At 44.6% G+C, this 25,024-nt stretch overlaps 1 protein-coding gene across 1 annotated transcript in view; it reads right to left on the bottom strand.

The window, feature by feature from the left end:
* The window catches only part of ARHGAP23 (Rho GTPase activating protein 23), a 247,147-nt gene that overhangs the window by 168,079 nt on the left and 54,044 nt on the right, over window positions 1-25,024 (bottom strand). The window contains exons 4-8 of the mRNA XM_082271434.1: window positions 20,209-20,304; window positions 14,025-14,103; window positions 11,317-11,371; window positions 7,045-8,311; window positions 2,107-2,262 (exon numbers count right to left, since the gene is read on the bottom strand). Of these exons, the coding sequence (XP_082127560.1) occupies window positions 2,107-2,262; window positions 7,045-8,311; window positions 11,317-11,371; window positions 14,025-14,103; window positions 20,209-20,304 (1,653 nt within the window). The remainder of the gene's footprint in view (window positions 1-2,106; window positions 2,263-7,044; window positions 8,312-11,316; window positions 11,372-14,024; window positions 14,104-20,208; window positions 20,305-25,024) is intronic.

Below are 25,024 nucleotides of genomic sequence, written 5' to 3'. Positions count from 1 at the left end.
GTCGCCCAGTCTGCCTGTTGATTGTTGTTCACACAGGAGCAAGTTGATTGTAGTTAACAGGAACAAAAATAATAAAGAAAAAGTAAAAAACTATTTAAAAAGGGAAAAATGCCAGGACCGCAGATTCCAGCAGAGAGCCAGGTCCATACTCCTGACTAGGCATAAAAAACTGAAGTCCTATAGCAGGAAGTGATGATATACCCTCTGGGACTGCCTCAGGGGCGTAACCAAAAAGGTTTCCACCTAGTCCTACTCCTAGAGAGAGCAGCATTAAGCCCAATGGTCTAGAAGACATGGAGCTTTGTCCATTAGTGACCGAAAGAGAAATATTGTTTTTTTTTCCAGAATTGTCGCTCTTTTTCTTTTTTTTTTTTAAAGCCCAAAAAAGAAAGAAAAAAAAAAAAAAGAAAAAGATCGCAGAAGTGATCAAATACTACCAAATGAAAGCTCTATTTGTGTGTAAAAAAGGACAATTTTATTTGGGTACAACGTCACACGTCGCATCGCAAAAAATGGCCTGATCATTAAGCGCTTAAAACCTTCCGGTCCTTAAGTGGTTAATGGACATCTATTTGTATAATCACGTCATCTCAACTTTTGAACATACTCTATGAAGCTGTTTTTTGGTTTACAGAATTTGCAATGGACATCTGCTTCTGAAGAAGTAAGATTATTGTCATGAAATGCATTGAGCTAAAAGGATGTACCCATCATTATGTTTTGTTAAAAACTTGGAAAAGTGTAACCTGTATATGTATCATTATAGGAATATTATGCTGATACACTGTAGTGTTTGCAAATCAGTAAAAATGTTTACAAATATTAGGGATTGGGTCTGGAGTAGTCCAACGAACAGAACAGGCTTTACTTTTGATGTCTGTATCCATATTGTAAATTGCTCCTTTTGTATTTATATGCAAACACCCGTGCACAGTGTAAGCCTGACATTGATTTGTACAGGCTTCCTGTCCCCAGCTGCTTACAAACAGGCTGGGACTGAGCGGCCGGTAACGCAGATGGCTGCATTTGTCCCTTGTCCTGAAGCCTCTCAAACGGTCCAAAGAGATCTGTGACTGTTAATATGTCCACAATGCCACAGAAAGATCACCAAGGTCAGAGTACACAGAAGCCGCATAATCAGTCATATGTACGTGCATCTTATATTTTACATTTTATATCCATAAAGACTGTGCGATTTTGTAATCGCCATTTTAGATTGCATACAATAGTTTTTTTTGGTTCACATGTAGATTGCTACTAACTTCACTACTCTATCAATTTTTGATAATGTGTTTTTTAAATTATATTGTTACATTTTTAAGAGAAGGTTATTGATGATATTGTATGTATTGATTGTTTTTGACTATGCTACTTTTTTGATTTGCAATTGGTGTGGATTGTGGTTGGTTTTGCATGCATTATAGCATGTTGTGCTGCCCTAGCAATATATACATCTTTGCCATTCATATTGCTGACCTTTGCTCCTTGTGGGGTGGGACAGCCGACTACTTAACACCACACCTTGCAAATGTAACAATGGCTCAGTAGCACGCTTTGGCTCTGAGGAAGAGGGTCCTCCCTTGAAACGTGTCAGCTCAGCTAGACATTTTCGGACACCAGCATGTCATTCAGCACAGGGACTCCCTGGCTATTTTAGAGACGACCGGTTCCATTGTGGTTTATGTGCTCAATCATCATTTGTGAGTACAATGTATGTTGTCTTCGGATTTTATTAAACCTTTTTTAGTGGGAATGCACGAGGTCGGTGCCCCCTTTTGTTGTCGTTTTTCAATGTATGTTAGATACCCCTGGTCCTGAGGGGGCGGCAAGACCTAAGTGGTGCAAATAAAGACCAAATAAGAACACTTATCTTTTGTCACATACCACCTGAGCACAGGAGAATTTTTGTTGCTTACAAAAACCTAACCATACATCATCCCCCCTGAGAAGAAAAACGCTGATTTTGGCAGTGTACAACCCTTGACGTCTGTGTGAATACGCCTGAAATGCTACATCTCACTTTGATAAGCCAGAAAACAAGGGAAGGTCTAAAATAAGCTTACTGAGGGTATTTTGCATGACACGATGGTTTAAGAGGGTACTTACTGCAGTCCTGTGAATAGTGACGACTGACAGAGAAGCTGAATGTTGGCGAAGAAGGGCTAGTGGATTTTATTGGGGCAGAGTTGATGGCACTGGATACAACACAGGAGGCTGGGACATGTTTAGCTCGCAGATCAATACTTGGACTTGTTGGCTCATCTGTGAAGAAAGCAGAGTTTAAGTAGGATGATATTCAGCAGTCAAAATACTAAGGCTCCATTCACACCTGAGCGTATTGTTTTCAGGCTTTTTTTTAGGCATTTTTCTGGCTTTTTTTGCAGGTGTTTGGAGGCAGGCACTGACATCTATTAAAAACACTTTTGAGCTTCAGGCATTTTGCTTCAGGCGGCACAACACTCATATGTGAACAGGGGCCATTGAAATAAATGGGATTTTGCTTGTTGGGCATTTTGAGGCTTCAGATAAGCGCTTTACGAGCTGAAATACGCTCACGTGTGAACAGGGCCTAAGGAAATGAGGAGAATTGATAAATATTTGCACCTAAAAACAAAACTCTCACCCCACATTTCAAGCAAATGTAAACTGTGAAGAAACAATTTGATTTTTTACTTACCGTAAAATCCATTTCTCTGAGTCCACCGACGGACGTAGCTGCTGCTTTGAATCATAGACAGATGGGTAATAAGCCCCTCCCACTAGGGGTGACCAGGTAGAGCCAAAGGCTTTGACGCCCCAGGGGGGCGGGGTCCCTGGGTTATTACTCCTGGCATCACCATTGCATCTTCAGTTTAGTTGCAAGCAGTGAATAATAACCAAAACCCAACTCTTCAGAGAAAAGAGGGGTGGGAGCTACATCCGTTGGTGGACATGCTCATATATGCATATAATGCAGGTCTACACTGTTATCTCATATTTAATATTATACTTGTATTTGATGCAATGGATACTACTGATCAGTCCAACATGTTTTTACTGTATGTATTTACCATTTCTATGATTGTCAAATTAAATTATTGAACTTTATGGTACAATGTGTGTGAGTGTGTAGCCTCATTTAAAGTCCCTGGGCAAGTTTTTTTCTGTTTGTACTATATTTCCCCCAGTGACCATCTTGATCAAGTCATCCAAGGAGGAACCAAAAAGGCGATCACCCTGAAAGGGAAGATCCGCCAAAACCTTCTTGAGAAGCCTGGTCGGCCGACCAGGGCTTTAGCCAGATCGCATGTCTGATGAGCATACTCACCACTGACGCTCTGGCCGCGAGCGGAAGAACACCTAGGTTAGCATCGCATACAAATTGCAGAGTCTGCGATAATTGGTCAGCGAGTTCCAGGGCATATGACAGAAAAGGGGTTACCGTCAGTGCCTCTCTCAGAGCCTTTACCCTGTCAAACATAGTCTGAGAGTCTAGAATGGTAGCCAGAGCAGGCCCTGAGAATAGGTCCCACTACCGTATACAGGTGTCGGGATAAGACCTCAATATGTCTGTCACCTGAATCAGGGAGAGATGAGGATTCTGCCACCAGTAAAACCGTGGCCTTGTGAATGCCGCATATCTGGGGGTCCACCTGCGGGGGGACTGTCCATTTGCGTAAGATCTCTTCCTCAAAAGGGTAGCGTCTAGCCAAACGTCTAGGAATTGCAAGCGTGCGATTAGGTCGCCGCCATTGTTCCTCCACCAAGGTGGACAAGACTTCAGGACAAGGGAAAACCTTGGCCGATTTCTTTGCGCTGAGGGATCCAAAGGATACCAAGGCTCCTTGCGATTTAGAAATCGCATCCATGATTTTTAGGGTATCCCTCACTGGGGATATCAAAGCATCTGCCAGCACCTTTTCCTGTGCCAAGGCGGGTGTGGAAACATCATCTTCTGCATCAGAAAAGTCTGAAGGCGGGGACGCATCCTCCAAAAGGGGGTCTGCGTCGCCGGCGACCATATCGGCCTCAGAATCTGAGGTCTGAGATGATACAGGCGAGGGCGTTTCTTAGTAAATGCTGCCGCAATAACTTTGTCCATTTTTCTGGACATTTCTTGCATCACAGACAAAGTCACATCATGAGTATCAGAAGCAGGCCCGAACGATACATCAGGGGTCGCAGACAAACTTGGGGAATCCATGTTAGACATATGGCCAAACAGTAAGAATGTAAAGAGCAGACAGGGAAATGGGGAAACACCGGAACTTGCACCGCAAGGGGTTAAACAGAAGCTTCTCCTGAAAACAGGAGCAATGGCCTAAGAGGGAGCAATCCGTGCCCAATCCCCAAATATTAATGCCCCTGAAGCTAAGTGAGGTTACAAAGGCACCACAGTTTCCAGCAAGTCCACCGCTACTGGTGTGCACTGCGCCTTTAAGAGGCGATCGCGTGCAGGCAGTGCTGTTTTGTCTACGGTTCCAGCAAAATGGCCACCGGCATTACAGTGATAGGGATATCCAGGCAGGCTGCTGAGGCCTGTTAAGGCTGCAGACCATGGCAAAATGGCAGCTTTGAGCCGATGAGCACGTGACCCCAGGCCTAGTGAGGCCTACCCTAGTAACAGGCCTGGGGGCCCTGGCAGGAGTCATCCCAGCGGATGAAACCCCCCCCAAGGTAGCGGTATGAGGCGCAACCATGTACCCCCTCCGAGGCCTCCCCCCCACCATCCACTACCCGGTACAGCACCTGAGGCGACTTACATAGGGGACCCCCCACTAAAAGTGTCCCGGGGGTCCGGAGCCCAGGGTAGGGAGAGGTCAGGGTAGGAGGGGGAAGGTCCCAGGTGACCCCTCATAGTGGAGGACGGTGGTAGGAGGTATGGGTACCCAAGGGTCCTACTCACCTATGGAGGAGCCCACGTCCGCCCCAGGCCCGCTAACCAGACAGGGGGACTGTACTTACCAGACCACGCTGCTGAGAGTGGGCGTTCATCCTGACAGACAGTGAGGGAACTGTCGGCCAAGGGGCACGCTGCGGCGCTGGCATGCCAGGTGTGTGCATCCCAGCGGTGGTTTCACCCGCAGGCCAGTCCCCGTCCGTGGGACTATAGACCCTATGGAGACCCAACGCGGAGCTACGGTCTGCAAGTACCTGCTGGCACAAAATGGGAGACCATAAGGCTCTCATATAGCCAGTCCGAAACCCAGCCGGCATGCCACAGGAACTGGAGTCAGCAGCAACAAAAAATAAAATAAAAAAAAAAAAGGTTCCTTTTAAGACATTTAAAACAAAGCTAGGACAAAAAGGTCCCAGCAGGGAGCTGTTTGGCCACTCCTAAGACCAGGCAGCTAAAACTAAAGATGCAACGGCGAGGCCAGGGGTAATAACCCAGGGACCTCACCAACCCTGGGTGTATTAAAGCCTTTGGCTCGAGCTGGTCAATCCTAGTGGGAGGGGCTTATTACCCATCCGTCTATGATTTAAAGCAGCAGCTATGTCTGTCGGTGGACGAAAGAGAAATTCCACTTAAAAGTGCTCATCAGATGCATTGCCTTGGTGCTTCCTTAAGGACCCTGCAATTCTGGAAATTCAGAAAGGTTTAGGTGACCCTTTTGTTAGTTCTTTATTTTCAAGCAGAGCAAACACAGTGACTATAACAGATAGCAATGACCTTCGGATTCAGATGCGATCAATTAAAGTTAAGAAATTTTTTGGGATCATAGAAATTTGACAAGTGCTTTATGTTTCTAAGTGTTGGCATTCTCTACTGCCATAACAGAAGCCAGTGAGAACACCTTCCTCTCCTGACAGGACTGTGCTTTCAAAAAGACAGAGTGTAAATTTAGAGTACCAAAGATAAAAGCATGTTCCTACAGGGACCAGCGATTTGCCAGGAAATTAAAATTAACCAGCAGTTTGTCTGTGCAGGGCAAAGCTAAAGTTTTCACCTTCCTTTCATCGCCCAACTTCTTCATTTAGCCACTGGCAATATAGAGAAGGGGACTCTACCCACCTTCAAGGGGTATTAAACCCAAAACCAAAAATGTGTTATATTGCAGCTTACCAATCATTAGATGTGGTAGCTGCATCAGTTTTCCTTTCATAGGCTTTTTTCTTCTATTTTCACCTGGTGATCTGGCCAGTAACACACCTCCTGTATTAGTGAGACACAACTCTGGAGGAAAGAGAATAGGAGGCAGAGCGGACAGCAACAGTATCAGCCTGGGGGGAGGGTAACGTTAAATGTATTAGTGCCGGTTCACACTAGGGCGACCTGGTCGCCTCACAGGTCGCCTCCCATAGGGAAGCTGCGGACCCGTTCTAATAGGAGCGACACAAGTCGCTCCGACCTAGAAAAAGAGTCCGGAGCTTCTTTGGGGCGACCCGGAGGCGACCGCCATAGACTTCAATGTTATGAAGTCCGTGGCGGCCGCTCCGAGGCCGCGGCGCGCTGCTCGCACCGCGACCTCCGAGGTCGCGGTGCGAAGTAGCGTCGCTGCAGTGTGAACCGGCGCTTAGCAGATTTAGAACCACTAACAAACTGAAGGCAAAATCTAACTCACCAATCAACACAGTTACAGTTTTTTCCTTTTGGGATACAGGTTTTGCTTGACTAAATAAAAGCAAATCATTTTAATAATCCCTGCCAGTGTTTGGTGGTTTGTCCTATCCATGTAAACTAATACATGTTGCTAAAGAGTTTGTGCTCTGAAAAACATGAGACTTGCTGGTGGAATCACCAAATTAAAATAGAAGAAATGAAGCCTAAAAAAGGAACCTAATACAGAAACCAAATCTACTCTGGGAAGCTGCAATTTAATAAATGTTTTCCTTTGGGTTTATTCCTTTCATTCTGGATACCTGAGCAATCAATTACAGCAATTTCAAGTGAGATGAAGGGTAGTAAGTGACATGCACAAAACCCATACGTTACAGGTATTTTTCTTTACATCTTCGCATCTAGTATCCCAAAGTAGTTGAAGGGGATGAATGGAAGGTCAGTATGTGCAGCTGGGAAGAGCAGGAGTTAGGTAATATACAGTATATTCCAGGAAAACCTACCAATAAAAGGAATGGATGCTAGGGGCTCCTCAGAAAACGGTAATGGCGGTACCCTTTGTGACGGTCGCTCACTTGAAATCTCTTCTCTTCCTGCAGAAGGGGCAAACTCCACATCTTTCCCTCCCTCTGGAAATAGTACATTGACTTGCCGCGCAGATGCTGGAGGCTTTCGCCCTGAAGGTGGCTTCTGTCTGAGGACCACCTCCTCTCTCTTTTCCTCTGTGGCACTGCTGTCATCTGTAGAACTGACGCTTATAGATGGTTCTTTCCTTTCGGGCGGGGAGGGAGAAGGTGGACAATGTGCTGACCTAAAGGTTGGCAGACCACTAAATCCAGTCTCTCTGAAGGAAAAAGCATGGAGGTGTTCAGTCCGACGTTGAAAAGAGGGACTGTAACTCCGGTACCCAATATACCCAGAGTCACCAGAACTAGAGTGTTGTGTCATAGATTTTGCTACTTCCCTGGAAGCAAGTACCACAGGCTGGGATGTGGGAGGATGTGACACTTTCTGAGTTGTTCGAGGAGGTCGCTCTGAAGACCAAATAGACCGTTCATAAGGGGGTGATATTAAAGCACTTAACTCCAGTTTCTCCATAGACCTACCAGTACGGGACAAGTAATTGTCCGACTGTGCCCGTTGGCTCCAGGAATCATTATCAATGGGATGGTGAAGGGTATCTTGTGAAATACTCTGAGGCCAGTGACTTGGATGACCTTGCTGAGTGACTTCTCCCAGTCGGTCTTGTGAGGCACTACGTCTTCGAGGGGGCAGGGCAGAGCCCCTCTTGTGAGGTGTTTGCTGGGACATCCAGTTACATAGTGCTTGGTGTCGTTCCAACTGACTCACCCAGCGGGGGCCACTTTGCTTCTCCCACACATCAAAAGGAGATTTGTTTGGTTGCTCTGGGCGATTACAGGATGTCCAACCATAGGCAGAATTGTATGGGGGTCCTGGCCCTCTGAATCGGTCAGAGGCAGCTGGAGAAGCCATGTAAGGTTGGGGTGGAGGGAGAGGATTAGCAACAGGCCTAGAGTAGTCATTGCGATGAACAGGGCTAGTGCCCGGGATTTCATTGTTCATGGGACTCCTGACAGATGGAAAATCATCACAGTTAGACCGTTGGAACCTACAACTCGTTGGGTACCCAGAAGCAGACTCTAGAGGGTGACCTCGCCATGGATAGAAGGCAGGAGGAGGTGCAGGAATGCTATGTGCACCCCCACGGTATGGCTCATTGCCTTTCAGATATGCATCCTGGGAGTATGCCTGTGTGAAAACAAAGAGGAGAAAATGTAAGCATTTCAGAAGGACTTGCATTTACCTGTTCTCTATGTACATGTGTGTGAATCAAAATCTAGGGACAAAATGCATTCTTTTTGTCTTTGACTAGAAAATATGAAAAAAAAAAGCTGCTGGCACTCAAAGGAACACTTGAGTATTATCGGGACAATCAATCCCTTTGTGCTTCCACAAACAGCTGACTGGGGATCATTCCCCCAAGTCCCTATGCATATTGGATAGGTAGATTAAATCATATCAAACAATGTAACTTTAACCAGCCATGCACAGTATGTTTGTGCTTATGAGTTCTAAAACTGATAGCAACCGACTTGGGTTTTAAACAGCCATATAAGCTCCACATTTACTCACAAGCACAATTAGTGATGTCCAGGGTATTGTTTGATTTGATCACACCTCAGCCAAATGGGCTACCAGTGCAGTAAAGACACCTGTGCAGTTTTATTTGCCCCCCCAAGTCCTTTATTAAAATTTTTAAAATTTTAAGGGATGAATATGCATCATTAAATCACATCATCCAGTGATGCAGATTCTTATAAATCACAGTGAATGACGCCTGGAAAGAAAAACACACTGTCTGACAGACCCCTCCACTCCAGTTGCTTTCCTGGCTCAGTCCAAATTATATCTCCTGGGGCCCAGCTGCTAAATGTAAACAAAAGGGTAAAGGTCTCCTGGGTGAAGTAATTGACTAAATATGGCCATGACCACATTTATATGGTCATGCGGCATATTCGGTCAGTGATGTCATGCTAACCCCGCCCCTCAGTTTACATGGCCAGTAATGGGTGCTGGGTGACGTCATCGGCATCCTTAGAAAACATTGACTGATAGGAAGCTGTCATACAATATATAGTAGGGGTAGAAAAAATATATACAATATGATGTTCTGCTCCCACTGAACTTGGTAAAATTAAACCATTTGGAACATGCCTGCCCCACCAAAGTTCTGTTCCATAATGTTCGGACCTAACCTTGAGCTAATCTCGAACAAAGACTTCTTGGCCTACAAACTAACACTTAAGCCAGAGGACTCTTCTCAAAGCTGCAGCGCTGATGTGAACCAGAATTTGTCCTCTGTCCAGGTATCACATATGTACTTGGCAGCCTGGTCCAGCTGATTTGCCATATTAGCCAGGTGCTGGGGCAAGCCTTTAGACAAAACCTCCAGGTGGAGAACTCTTAACCACTCTGCTGTCACCTGGGACACCAAGGTACAGGTGAAAACTGAGTGGAGAACTAGCTGCTCAAAAAAGAGAGCGGAGCACAGGTCTCTAGTTCTAAAGCCCTGTCACCATCATATATGCCACCTCTTTTACATCTATTTTCCTTCTTTTGGCCAGTTTTTTTGGGCTGGCAGTTATGTAACTTTTCCACTTGCATGTTGCAACAGTGTGCAACTCTAGGTAGCTTAAAGATGCAAAGAGTGTAGTGTAAGGCTCTGTTTACATCTAGGCGTTTCTGGGTGATTTTCTGCTCTAAGTCTCAGCTCTAAAAATGCCCAACAAGATCATATTAATTTCAATGGTCCCTGTTCACATCTGAGTGTTCTGTCGCCTTAAGCAAAATGCCCGTCGCTCCACAAAGTACATGAACTTATTTTTTGTCAGATTACAGGCATTTTTATTTGTTTATTTTCATTGGTCACTCGTCAACCTAAAAACGCCTGCACAAAAACGCCTGTAAAACGCCCGAAAAAATAGCAACGCCTAGATGTGAACGTAGCCTGAGTGAGTGTTCAGAGCACTGCGAATGTGCTGTAGGCATTGTACACAAATAAGTATTTTCTAGGAGAGAGTAGGAGTTGTTGGCAGAAAAGATATACAAAGTCTCTTCTACCAAGATACAGATAGAGGTTCCTAGGCACAGAAAACAGCAGGGAAAAAAATTAAAAAGCACTGTTATCAGAAGAGAAAACTATAGCTGCTCCAGTCCTAGTAGGTTAGTTAGCACCAATAACAAGGGACTCTCCGCTCTATAGCTTAGATGGGAGTTAAAGCTTCAGTGTTATCTCCAAATCTGGGTGATCTATATGGCACTGAGGACAGGGTGACCTCAAAGACTTGGCACAATCAAGGTGAAACACATCAGACATTGCCAAGATGCAGGGAATGTAGCTGAAGCCCCTGTTAGCTTAGGAGCGGATGTGGTTGATCCATTTCGTATGCACCCCCTAATTTTGCTATTTTGAGTGTTCCATGGAGTGAGACTTGCACCTAGATTGGCTGTCACTTACTGTGGGACCAGAACTGACAGAAGGATGAAGGAGAGATGTTTAAGCAGCGCTATTTTTCTTTTACATGTGGTTACACTGAGGATAGGGTGACCGCTGCAGTTCTGGGAGTGCCAAGTGCCACATCAATGTCATGATCAAACAGAGCTCGAAAGAGATGTTCTACTTCCTAAGGATACTTAGCTAAAATAGACTGACTCCACATATATAGGGATATAGCCAGTTGGAGGAGGTATGCCTTTTGATTTGTTTAGTGTCCTCTTACAGGCAAAGCATGCCAGGGATCTGCCATGTCCCCCAGTGCACAATAAGATCAATATATTTTTTTACAAGTCGCTAATATCCTGTCAGTAATACCAGGTGCAGAGCAAATATCAAATTTCTGTCCATGTGTGCATTTCCACTGAACTGTATTTAAAAAAAAAAAAAAATGTCCTTTCAAACTTTAATAAGACACATAAAATAAAATCTAAGAAACAATTATAGCTGTATGTCTGTCTTTTTGGAATTTTGCAGGAAAATATACCCAGATTTCCAGGGTAGCTTGTGCACTTTCATGCAAGTAGTAAAAAAAAAAAAAGTGCAGTAACTTGCAACAACTAAATGGTCTTCCACCTTTCATCACAGCAGTCATAAGAATAAAGAGGACTACTGAATCATTGCTGAGGGTTACTGCCCTTTGTGTGCTTTGAAGCAGTTTTAGCATTTATTATCAAACTTGGGACAGTCAAGCTCTTACCAACTGTAATATATCTTCATCTCGAGGCATAATAGATAGTTCCAGCACATCCTCACTAAGAGAGACAGCAAACAGACAAGCAGATGTTACAGGGTGATATTGTGACAAAGGTAAGAACCATTTAGCTAATTCAGTTTTATGCCCCATTTACACATACGGTCCGTTCAGTTCATCAGTTCAGTCATGTCAAAATATATCAGTTTTTCATCCATTTTTCATCCGTTTTTCATCCATTTTTTTACATCTACTACCAATACAAACCATTTGTCCGTTTACATCAGTTTTTCGTCCGATCTGTTTTTTTGACGGATGAAAAATAGGGCATTCATCCGTTCCAAAAAATGGACATTGATGGAAGCGGATGAAAACGGATGTTAATGGATGATCATCCGTTGTCATCCGTTTTTACATAGAGATGCATAGATATCCGTTTTTCATCCGTCAACGGATGGATGAAAAACAGACAAATGGACCATATGTGTGAAAGGGGCCTTAGGTTATTTTAGCTAAAAGAAAAAATTAAATTCCTAGGGACTAAAACCTAATAATCTGCAGCTTTAAAGTGAACCCGTAGACAATACCTTTTTTCAGCTTTAGATCTCTTTGTGCTATGTTTAATAGTGTTCAGTTCAGACACTGGTCACTGGTTCAAGAAGTTAAAATAAATCTCCCAAAAGGAGAGAAGGACCAAATAATGTCATTGGTTCCAACGCTTTCCCATTGTACTACAGAAAGTACATATTGCAGCCACCACATCTGGAATTGGTGGGCTGAAATATAGAACGTTTTTGTTTTTGGGTTTACTTCTGCTTTAATGTAGGGGTAGGACATATGCATCCAAGGGAAAAAGGGATTTGTGCTCCAGTGACTTCTTTAGTTTTTTAGTGCTTGTGTATTCTATCCAACAATCATGTTTTACAACTCTTAGCTTCATAACTTTTAATGGAGCTGGTAAAGACCTCCATGGTTTTATGGTCATGAGCGTGACACATTTACCAGATGAATAAGGACTGATCTTTTCAATGTATTCAGCAGGAGGGCATCATGGTGAAGCACAAAAAAGATGGATCTCCAAGGACTAGGTATTCTGTGAATTTTTGAATAGTGTGTACCCTTTCCCAATTTGGGGCAGGACCAAAATATGTACAGAATGTGTCCTGATAATGAACTTTATTTAGTATTGGCTTTGGCTCAGATTTTTTTTTTTTTTGGAGGGGGAATCCCTGGATCCGATTATGGGGTGGAAATGTGAGGGTTCTTAAGAATAAGGAATAGATGGGGGGTTGAGGTGAGAAGCTGCTCTTACATAGTTTTATTGACTACGTGAAAATAATGGTATGGTGTTGTTTAAGATTTAGGCCTCACACTGGACGTTATCAAAACGCCAGTAGTAAGCTGTAGCTGTAGAAGGAGTTTTTCAGCTTTTTTGCAGTAGCGTTTTTCAACTTTTTTTTTTTAGCAAAACTATACACCCACAAAAGCTTAGGGTTCGAAAACATTGATAAAAGCCGAATAGTTGCGTTTTCCTGCTTTTTTTAGAGTTAGAGCGTTTTTACAGCTTAAAAACTCCTCTCAAAACCCACTAGCTCTAGGGTTTTTTTTCCAGGCCAGAAAACGCCCCTCCAAAAACTGCTGATAAAAGCCTATGTGTGCATGGACACATAGGATAACATGCTGGGGAGTTTACTGGCTGCAGAAACAAACGTCTTACACCAAAAACAGTAGCTGTAAAAACATCCATGAGGCCTTAGAGGAATAACCGCAAGATTACTGAGAGGTGGGTCAGTTGGTAAAAACGTAAAGGTTTGATCCACAGAGGTCCGAAATTCAGGACTATGATATCCACACACTAGTCTTCTATTCTTGTAAAAGTTTGATATTGAGGAGAAATATTTGACTCCACTGAAGTTTTCCACTTTTCACCTGTATTTACCAGGTTGTAGTCTGGTCACTTCTGTAAATTTTCATATACCTAAATATGCAGAATTCTAGCACTTGGTATCTCACCAAAAACCAACAGAGCATCTAACCCTTCTCCACTTCCCCAAAAAAGAAACGGAGTTCCATTTTAATGGCAATTTCTACACATCAGAGATCTACTGCACATATGATGAAAGGATAAGGTCACCTTTGTAACATGCTTCAGCTCTTGCCTCTTTTCCCCCCAATCCCCCCTTCCTGTCACAGCAGGCGGGGGATCTTCTCCCTGCACCCGCTGTCATAATTTAAAAACAGTGTGGCCATGTGGGGCCTCCCCCCCCCCCACAGCTGTGTCATTCATTATTCATTCACAGAGTTCTGTGAATGAATAAACTACATCTATCGTCAGTCTCCGCGGCCAATGGCTTGTAATTCTCAATGCATTGCAAGGGAGCTGGTGAGGGCTCTGTTAGTGCATTGATTCTACCTGCCATTCAGTAACTTTCTGCCCATATCAGATACAGGCTGACAGCATTAATGAGTGTCTGCAGGCTCCTGACATTGACAATCAGTAGATCGCAGGTGCAATGCCTTACTGGCTGTAGAGCAAACAAATAAATGCACATTTTTTACCCTCCAAAAAGATGTGCACTTATCATTATTATTATGTTTTTTTTTTTTTTTTTTAAAGGTGAACTTATCTTTTAAGTCTTAAGTAGGAAAGGTATGTTCATGTCTTGCAGCTGCCCCTCCTTTTCCCACACCCTTCTCTGAGTCCAATTTCCCACCTGTTTTGTATTAGGGCAATGACTTGTGAATATGTCTTCCCGATTATACTCTCTCCATTAACCTTAACAAGGCGGTCACCTGAAAAAGAAGACATATTGTCATGCAGGGGCAGACTAAAAAGGTTTTTCTAAATCAATCCATCAAAATTTTCTTACGTTGTACAATTAATGTAATGTTAGCCAAAAAAGTTAAAGTTAACCCAAAATCAATTTTTTGGTATGTTTAGCATGATGTCTTACTGTATATTAATTTCTTCAGGCTAAACTCTGGTTAAAAATGTTTGGGCTACTCCCCGGTACTTTAAAGTGGAAGTTCAGTGCAAACTAATCTTAATGCGCTTTTTACCCCAACATTTCATATTCCTGATATGTGCCTGCTGTATCATGTACTTGCAAGAGAAAGTATCCTGTTCTCTTTGTATTGCTTTCTTTATGTAAAATGCTTGATGTTCCTGCCAGTTCCTCTGTTTTCCAATCCAAAACTGACAACACTAAGCAGGACAGCACAGCGTGGTTAGTTCTCTAACAATGCTGGGAACTCCGTATGCTCTTCTCCAATGAACAGCCTTCTCTAGGAAGCTCAGTCTCCTGTTGCTTCTCCTCCCCCAGTACTTATGCAACGGAGAACAGAGGGAATGTAATCACTTCTAAAAAGGGAAAAAATTGGATTTTTGTCTTACCGTAAAATTATTTTTTTCGGAAGTTCATTGACGGACGTATAGGAGTAGGACACTAGGCAGAAAAAAAGTTCTGGCTATGCCTATGGGCAGTCCCAGGAGGTATACTCCCTCTCCCTGGATGTTGGTTTTGTAACAAAGCAGTGTCAGAGAAAACTATACCAACCCAACTTAAAAAAGAGGGACGGGTACTGCGTCTGTCGATGAACTTCAGAGAAAAGGATTTTACGGTAAGACAAAAATCCAATTTTCTCTATCGTTCACTGGCAGACACAGTCTCTGTTCTTCTTAAAAGTAGGGATGTCCCAAAGCAGTGGCATAAAACATGAGGGGTGGGAACAGTAGAAAATAATTCCCCAAGGCTGAACCATAGCCAACCAGGCAACATAGAACTCATCAGAACAACAAGATGAGACCCACCTGAATAAACATTAAACACCCTCAAGGGAGACTAAAAACCCCCTTAAACAGCAGCCTGCAAAACTTTGCGGCCAAAGGAGGCATCTGCAGATGCCAGCACATCCACCTTATAAAATTTTGTGAAGGTATGAACAGACTACCAGGTAAACGCCTTGCAAACCTGAACCACAGATGCCCGATGGCGAAAGGCCCAGGAAGCACCAAGCGCCCAAGTAGAATGCGCCTTAACAGGAAAAGGTGGTACCTGACCCATAAGTGAATAAGCCTGCACAACTGTCTGTCTAATCCACCTGGAAATAGTCACAGCAGATGCAGGCAGCCCCTTCTTTGCTCCATCCGTGAGTACAAAGAGTGAATCCGACTTCCAAAAAGTCTCAGTAGACGCCAAGTACACCCTGATTGCCCGAACCAAATCCAAAGTATGCAGTGCAAATTCCTTAGGATGTGTAGGCTTAGGACACAAGGAGGGAAACTGGAAACAACCTTTGGAAGGAAGGACGGATCCGCACAAAGCCCCACTTTATCCCTGTGAACCACCAGATTGGGAGAAAGACAGGACGCCGCCAGTTCCAACACCCTACTCGCAGAAGTAATAGCCACCAAGAAGGCCACCTTCTGGGATAAGGTGAGCAGGGGAATCTCCAGAATATTTTCAAAGGGAGGTTTCTGGAGAACAGACAGGACCAAATTAAGGTCCCAAGGTGGCAATGGAGGTCGAACCGGAGGTGCCAAGTGTCCCACCCCCTGGATAAAGTTACGCACCAGGGAATGGATGGCTAATGGCCTTTGGAAGAAAATTGCCAAGGTCCAGACCTGACCCTTGATAGTACTCAAGGGCCAATTTTTGATCAACTCCCCCTTTGAAGGAAGGCCAAGATCCGAGCCACCGAGTAAGAGCGAGGGGAAACCCCAAGAGACTCACACCACGCATTATACGACTTCCACGTATGATGATAGATCTTTCTAGAAGTCGCTTTCCTTGCCTTAAGCAAAGTGGCAATCACTGCAGCAGAAAATCCCCTATCCTTCAGCACCTGGCTTTCAACAGCCAAGCAGTCAAAGCCAGCGACTGTAAAGCAGAATGGAAGATTGGCCCTTGAGACAGTAGATCCTCCCTGAGAGGAAGTCTCCAAGGAACGTCTGCAATTAGCCTGACCAGGTCAGCGTACCAAGCTTGGCGAGGCCAGTCCGGAGCCACAAGGATGATTGGAATCCCTTCCGCCTCGATCCTGTGAAGAAGTTTTGGCAGCAACTTGACAGGAAGAAGGGCACACATCAGCTGACACTGACCACACGGAGCCACCAGCACGTATGTGGCGTCTGCCAGAGGGTCCCGAGAGCAGGCCACAAACCTCTGCACTTTCCTGTTGATCCAAGATGCCAACAGATCTACTTCTGGAGTGCCCAAAAGAAGGCACAACTGCTGGAACACCTCCAGATGGAGAGACCATTCCCCTTGATCCAAGCTCTGCTGACTGAGGTAATCCACCTGCCAATTTTCCACTCCTGGAATGTGAACAGCGGAGAGTGCTGGAACAAAGCAATCCGCCCACCAAAGGATGCCTGCCAAGGCCGCAAGGACACTCCTGGTGCCCCCTTGGTGATTAATATCGGCCGTGGCATTGTCCGATTGAATGCGCACTGGACATCCCTGAAGGTACTCCGTCCAGTGGACTTGGGAAAGCCTAATCGCTCTCAGCTCCAGAACATCGATCAGTAACCTGGGATTCTTCCAGACACCAGACCCCTTGAGCAGAAAGCTTGCCGAGAATACCTCCCCACCCGGACAGACTGGCAAACGTGGTGACAATATAGGGGAAGGAAGGATTTTCCTTGTTTGAGAATCGGGGGCCGAAGCCACCATATCAGACACCCCCTGGTCATCCGGCTCAGCTGGATCTGGTTGTCCATGGAAATTGGATCTTTTTTCCATTTGAGAAGGATTTCCTTCTGGAGGATTCTCGTGTGGAATTGAGTGAAAGGGACCGCCTAGAAGAACGACACCATCAGTCCAAGAACTCTCATATAAGTCCGAAGGAACTACCATTTGCTGGACAGCAAAAGCGGAATCGCCGTCTGGAGTTTTTGAAGTTTGTCTGGAAGAAGAAACACCCTGGCTGAGGATGAGTCCAAAGTCAGACCCAGATAATCCAGTCTCATGGAAGGGATCAGGGGTGACTTCTGAAGGTTCAGAATCCACCTGATTGTTTCCAGAGTTCTTATGGTGAACTCTAAGCTCGTACAGAGTCTCCCACTGCGCTGGTGACAAAGAAGCAGATTGTCCAGGTAACCCAGGACCGATATCCCTCGCTGGTGTAACAACTCCAGGACCGGAGCCAACACCTTTGTGACGACCCGAGGAGCAGAGGCCAGACCAAAGGGTAACGCCACAAACTGAAAGTGATCCTCTCCCACAGTAAAACGCAGAAACTGTTGATGTCCTGCACATACTGGGATGTGATGGTAGGCATCTTATCATATCTCTGGAGGCCAAGAAATCCTCCTAATGTAGGGAAGCCACCACCGTGCGAATTAATTTCATCTTGAATTTTTGAACTTGCACAAAGCAATTCAGTGCCTTTAGGTCCAGAATTGGACACACCTTGCCTTCCTTCTTGGAGACCGTAAACAGGTTTGAGTTAAAGCCCTAAAAATGTTCCAAACGGAACTGGAACTATTACTCCTTGTTGTAACAGGTCCTGTACTGCCCCAAGGAGAGCCTGTAAGAGATACAGGGACAGTCGCACATTGGACATACTCCACACTGGAGCTCTCTACTCATGCATGCTGGATGCTTATGTGGTCATAGTTTTCAGATTCTGGATAGCTGAATACCCAGCTGAATTTGATCTGAATCCTGAGCTGGGAGGCCTTTTTCTCACGGGTGTCACCTCCTCCTATCTCACATCGGGAAGAGCTATCTGGGACATCTTATACCCGCTGGGAATTGTGGTGCACTCTGGGTGTTGCACTGTATTACTGGAACTTCATTGTTTGATAGCACTGCATATTATACCTACTGTTTTACTTGATCGTGTCTATAGATCAGTGCTAGCAGCTTCTTTGTTTTACTCATTTTATTTTTCACTATTTTATTCTAGAGCAGAAAAAACTTTCCCGTGTACTCCAAAAACATAGCCACCATTCATTTTCAATGGGACCCACCGCAAAATGGCCGCCGGGCTACACAAACATGGCCGCCGATCTTATTAGCACATTGGCTACAAGAAAATGGCGGCCCCTTGTGGCCTGCAGAGCGATCGACAGGATGGGGGGCCCTTGTAGTGACAAGTAAGTCCCCATCGCATTATCGATCGTCCGGTCACCAGCAGTGCACCCCCCCACCGTCGGCATTACACCCGGTCCCAACCCCCAAGGGTAGCTTCAAGCGTCCCATAGCCCCAGTAAGTGAGGGGAGGAGGGGGGGTGCGTGACAGGACAGAGAGGAATCCGTGGGTCCGACCGTCCTAAGGAGGGGCCCGTGTCCACCCCAAAATCCATCAGGGGGCGAGGGGGGAACAATTACTCACCATACCTGGAACCGGCAGGCGTCATCTCCTGACAGAACCCCTCTTCACCGAAGTGGGGGGGCTGTCGGCCAATAGGAATGCTGCGACGCAGGCCTAGACCCAGTCGTATGCGACCTGGCAAGACGTTTAACTCGCAGGGCCAGTCCCCGTCCGGTGGGAGTATGTCCCGGCCGACCTAGCGTGCAGTTGGGGTCTGTGCGCGCTCGCTGGTCGGCTAGGGTGACCACTGGATCTATATATCCAGCCTGTCGCCCAGTCCGGCTTAGTTGATTGTAGATCTCACAGGAGAAAAAATACAGATGAAAAATCTAAAAAAAAAAAAAAAACGTTTGCCAGGACCACAGATCCCAGCAAGGAACTAGGTCCTTACGCCTGACTAAGCAGAAAAAAACTGACATTCTATAGCAGAGAGAGGGAGTATACCTCCTGGGACTGCCCATAGGTGTAGCCAGACCTTTGTTTCTGCCTAGTGTCCTACTCCTGTAGTGGGCAGTATAACTGTTACGAAGAACAGAGACTGCGTCCGTCAATGAACGATAGAGAAAAGGTATTTATAATGTATTTTTATATCTACACAAAAATGTTTTGCCTTTCATTTATTTTTAGGTGCTGGTTCACACTAACGTGGCACGACTTCGGGGGCGACCTGTAAAAGTCCCGTGCACCGCGACCTCGGCGTGACTTGCACGGACTTCATATAATGAATGTCTATGCAAGTCGCTCCGAGGTTGCCTTGAAGTAGTACAGGACCCTTTTTCTAAGTCGGAGCGACTTGTGTCGCTCCTATTAAAACGGGTCCGGTAGCACTGCATGGACCGCGACGGACCGCGACTTGTCAGGCTGACAAGTCACCTGACAAGTCGCGGTAGTGTGAATGGAGCCTAAAACTGAATGTGTTGTTTTACAAGGTGATTGTTTACAATCACTTTTAACTTGCTTCCACCCCTATTCTATGCCTATTCTAACTACCCTATGAAAGGAAAGATGTCTATATTTGCTTATTCTTAGAGCGCTCCCATTCGGTCACATGATCAGCTCCCAGCACTGGCTTCAGGGTAGAGGGTCAGCCAACAAAGGATCCCCTCATATAAACCTATAGCTAAGGTCACCGTATAGGATCTGCAAATGTTGTTGCCAATCTCTCCCCTTCACTGAAGCCGGCCGCTGGAGAGATCACGTGACCAGAGCGCCCTCAGCATAGTTCAGTATAGGCATCTTTCCTTTCACAGAAAAGTGAAGAATAGGCTTAGAATGGGGGTGGGAGCAAACTTAAGTATAGTTAGGATTTCACCGAACTTCTACATTAAAGGTTTAATGTTCATTTAATCTCATTCTTCACTCCCCCAGACTTCTTCTGAGATGGTTTCCTGATGGATGACTTGTTCTATGAAGCCGCTCCTCTTCTCCTCCTCTCTTGTCATGTTGCTGTTTCATAATCAGTGTCAGTATGTACAATGCAGGACCAGCTGGACACTAAATATAAAATATTCTAATCTTGGTCCTAATTCTGTAATCTAAATATACATCTCTGTACACCCATTTCACTTTCCATCTTACCTGTGCAGAGTCCAGCTTGCTGAGCTGGACCACCATCCTTTACATTCTTGACAAAGATGGTGTCCATTGGTTCCATGCGTTGTGAAGGAAGATATTCTGAAACATACAAAAAAATGATAGCATAAAGAGAATTAAATCACATTAATCGTGCCGAGGCGAGGGATCAAAGGGTAAAAGAGATCATTGCGCACAGACTAAAATTAATTTTGTATTCCTACAGCAGTATTGGTGAAAAATTGAAAACTTGAATGACTAAATGATTTCTGTAAACAGGCCACTAAACAGGCTTTATTTGGTTAATGCACAGTGAAATGCAAGCACTACCACATTGCATGGTTAATCCCCAATAATGAGTGTGCTGTCCTACATTTTAAATGGCACCCAATACATACATCTACAGAATGCACTTGTATTACAATATTTTGCAGAGCATCACACAGTACAATTGGTGCTGCAGTGAGAAAAATAAATTGAATAGAACTGGAGCAACTTTTACATTTAGCGCCCAATCAAAAATGATGGGTACTGTAACGCAGTGTGCTGCAACACACAGTGAAGCAAGTTATGGTGAATGCATTACTCTACCTCAAAACTTAAGGGCACACAGAAAAAAATAACGTCAGAATATATTTATATACATACATACACACACACACAGTGCCTTGCGAAAGTATTAGGCCCCCTTGAACTTTGCGACCTTTTGCCACATTTCAGGCTTCAAACATAAAGATATAAAACTAATTTTTTGTGAAGAAACAACAACAAGTGGGACACAATCATGAAGTGGAACGAAATTTATTGGATATTTCAAACTTTGTTAACAAATAAAAAACTGAAAAATTGGGCGTGTAAAATTATTCAGCCCCCTTAAGTTAATACTTTGTAGCGCCACCTTTTGCTGCGATTACAGCTGTAAGTCACTTGGGGTATGTCTCTTATCAGTTTTGCACATCGAGAGACTGAAATTTTTGCCCATTCCTCCTTGCAAAACAGCTGGAGCTCAGTGAGGTTGGATGGAGAGCGTTTGTGAACAGCAGTTTTCAGTTCTTTCCACAGATTCTCAATTGGATTAAGGTCTGGACTTTGACTTGGCCATTCTAACACCTGGATATGTTTATTTGTGAACCATTCCATTGTTGATTTTGCTTTAGGTTTTGGATCATTGTCTTGTTGGAAGACAAATCTCCGTCCCAGTCTCAGGTCTTTTGCAGACTCCATCAGGTTTTCTTCCAGAATGGTCCTGTATTTGGCTCCATCCATCTTCCCATCAATTTTAACCATCTTCCCTGTCCCTGCTGAAGAAAAGCAGGCCCAAACCATGATGCTGCCACCACCATGTTTGACAGTGGGGATGGTGTGTTCAGGGTGATGAGCTGTGTTGCTTTTACGCCAAACATAACGTTTTGCATTATTGCCAAAAAGTTCGATTTTGGTTTCATCTGACCAGAGCACCTTCTTCCACATGTTTGTGTCTCCCAGGTGGCTTGTGGCAAACTTTAAATTACACTTTTTATGGATATCTTTAAAAAAAATGGCTTTCTTCTTGCCACTCTTCCATAAAGGCCAGATTTGTGCAGTATAAGACTGATTGTTGTCCTATGGACAGAGTCTCCCACCTCAGCTGTAGATCTCTGCAGTTCATCCAGAGTGATCATGGGCCTCTTGGCTGCATCTCTGATCAGTCTTCTCCTTGTATGAGCTGAAAGTTTAGAGGGACGGCCAGGTCTTCGTGGATTTGCAGTGGTCTGATACTCCTTCCATTTCAATATTATCGCTTGCACAGTGCTCCTTGGGATGTTTAAAGCTTGGGAAGTCTTTTTGTATCCAAATCCGGCTTTAAACTTCTCCACAACAGTATCTCGGACTTGCCTGGTGTGTTCCTTGTTCTTCATGATGCTCTCTGCTCTTTAAACGGAACTCTGAGACTATCACAGTGCAGGTGCATTTATTCAGAGACTTGTTTACACACAGGTGGATTCTATTTATCATCATTAGTCATTTAGGTCAACATTGGATCATTCAGAGATCCTCACTGAACTTCTGGAGAGAGTTTGCTGCACTGAAAGTAAAGGGACTGAATAATTTTGCACGCCCAATTTTTCAGTTTTTTATTTGTTAACAAAGTTTGAAATATCCAATACATTTCGTTCCTCTTCATGATTGTGTCCCACTTGTTGTTGATTCTTCACAAAAAATTACAGTATACCTTTATGTTTGAAACCTGAAATGTGGCAAAAGGTCACAAAGTTCAAGGGGGCCGAATACTTTCCCAAGGCACTGTATATACACACACACACACACACACACACACACACAGTACTTTGCAAAAGTTTAAGGCAAGCGTGAAGAAATGCTGTAATGTAAGAATGCTTTCAAAAATATATATTTAAGTTGTGTATTTTTATCTTTATTTTACAAAATGAAAGTGAGCGAACAGTAGAAAAATGAAAATATCGAAATCAAATAAATATTTGGTGTCACTACCCTACGGCTTCAAACCAACATCAATTCTTCTAGGTACACTTGCACACAGTTTTTGAAGGAATATGGCAGTTAGGTTGTTTCAAACATCTTGGAGAACCAACCACAGACCTGTGGATGTAGGCTGCCTCAAATCCTTCTGTCAATTGATGAATTCCCAGACAGACTCAATAATAGTGAGATAGGACATGGAAACAAGGCTAAGCGACTCAACTATGCATAAAAATGTAGGAATGGGGGTGCAGAACAATGGCAGAAGGTGCTCAGGACTGATGAGTCAAAATGTGAAACTATCTGGCTGTAGCAGGAGGCAGTTTGTTCATCGAAGCCTGGAGAGCGGTACAACAATGAGTGTCTGCAGGCAACAGTGAAGCATGGTGGAGGTTCCTTGCAAGTTTGGGACTGCATTTCTCAAATGGAATTGGAGATTTGGTCAGGATAAATGGTGTCCTCAATGCTGAGGATTAAAGTCAGATAGTTATCCACTATGCCATACTATCAGTGATTGGCCTCAAATTTATTCTGCAACAGGATAACAACCGCAAACATTCAGCTAATGTCATTAAGAACTACAGTTAAGAACAAGGAGTCCTGGAAGTGATGGTTTGGCCCCCATAGAGCACTAATCTAGTCTGTGTAGGATTACATTAGGAGACAGAAGGTTTTGAGGCAGCCTACATACACATAGGATCTGTGGTTAGTTCTCAAAGATGTTTGGAACAATCTACATACCAAGTTCAAGTGTACCTAGAAGAATTAATGCTGTTTTGAAGGCAAAGGGTGGTCACACCAAATGCTGATTTGATTTGGATATCTCTTCATTTACTTTCCATTTTGTTAATTGATAAAAATAAACTCATTATGCGTCTATTTCTGAAAGCATTCTCAATTTACAGCATTTTTCAAACTTGTCTATGACTTTTGCACAGGACTGCGTGTGCATGTGTGTGTGTATGGAGACATTAGGGGGTGTATTAAATGTCTCCTCTGGTGTCTAGTCAAAACAGATGGTGAACAGGGAGACCCCATTCTACTACTAGTGCACCCATCAGTTATGCTGGGATTTTGACAGCTCTGAATCAAAACGTGCTCAGAACTGATAACTTCTGGGTTCAGTCACTGTGGAGGAGTTTAAGGAGTGGATGTTTCCTTGATTTCCAACACCAGCATTCCATTAGGATTGCCTCCACAGCTATCCCAGCCTCACAGAGGAACTAGGTGAGCCTGAGCAATAGGAGACATGAGGAGCCCGGTCAGCTCACTCGTTGATATGTACAGTGCCTTGAAAAGTATCCGTACCCCAGTACCGCGATCCCCGCTGACGCAACAATGCTAGCCCCAGGCCCAAAACTTTGTGAAGACCTGAGGAGCGAAGGCTAGACCAAAGGTAAAATGCCACAAACTGATGATGCTCCCCGCCGACAGCATAGTGGAGGAAGCGCTGGTGACGGGCAGATATTGGAATGTGAAGGTAGGCCTCCTTGATGTCGATAGAAGCGAGAAAATCCCCCAAATGTAGGGACGCCACTACCATGTAAATTGATTGCATTCGGAACTTCTGTTCCCGCACAAAGCAGTTTAGCCCCTTGAGGTCTAGAATTGGACGTACCTTGCCATCCTTCCAGGGAACTGTAAACAGCTATGAGTAAAACCCCTGAAAACTTTCCGAAGCCGGAACCATCACCCCATGAAGTACCAAGTCTTGCACTGCCCCAAAGTGACCCCATAAGCGATCTGGGGACAAGTATAGGTTGGAAGGGAAGAACCTTTCTGGGGGAAAATACCAAAACTCGATCTTGTAGCCGGACTGAATGACTTAGTGGACCCTACCAGAGAGGTCCACGGATCCGGAAATCAGCGAAGACACCCCCCCCCCCACCCAGATACAGGTAAGGGCATTCCTTGAGGGACGAAAAAGGCCTCTTATGAGCTGAGAAGAATGGCCCACGTCTATGGCGGGGCTCCTTGCCATCGGCAGCCTGCAGAAGAAGAGTACTCTTTCCCCTGTGAGACCCTTAATGATGTCATCTAAGGAAGCGCCAAACAGGCGATCCCCCACAAAGGGGAGATCAGATAAGGCCTTCTTAGAAATCTGGTCCGCAGACCAGCATTGTCAGGCGGATAAGACGCCGAATGACCACTGCTGATACAGACAGCCTAAAATCAAAAAGGACCTGCATCCAAAGAGGCATCACATATAAACTGTAGCCCCTGAATCAACTGATCCGCCGGCTCCGCAAGGTAGGGGAATCTGTTTCCCCTCCAGGTCCCGGCATAAAAGTTTAGCCCACTCGTCAGAGTTTGCAACACCAGGGCAATAGTAAATACTGGCCTA

Source organism: Pelophylax lessonae (assembly GCF_965119305.1).
Source record: "Pelophylax lessonae genome assembly, chromosome: 11".
NCBI classification, from domain to species: Eukaryota; Metazoa; Chordata; class Amphibia; order Anura; family Ranidae; genus Pelophylax; species Pelophylax lessonae.
The sequence above is the reverse complement of the archived record's forward strand: the minus strand, read 5'-3'. Positions and strand labels throughout refer to the sequence as shown.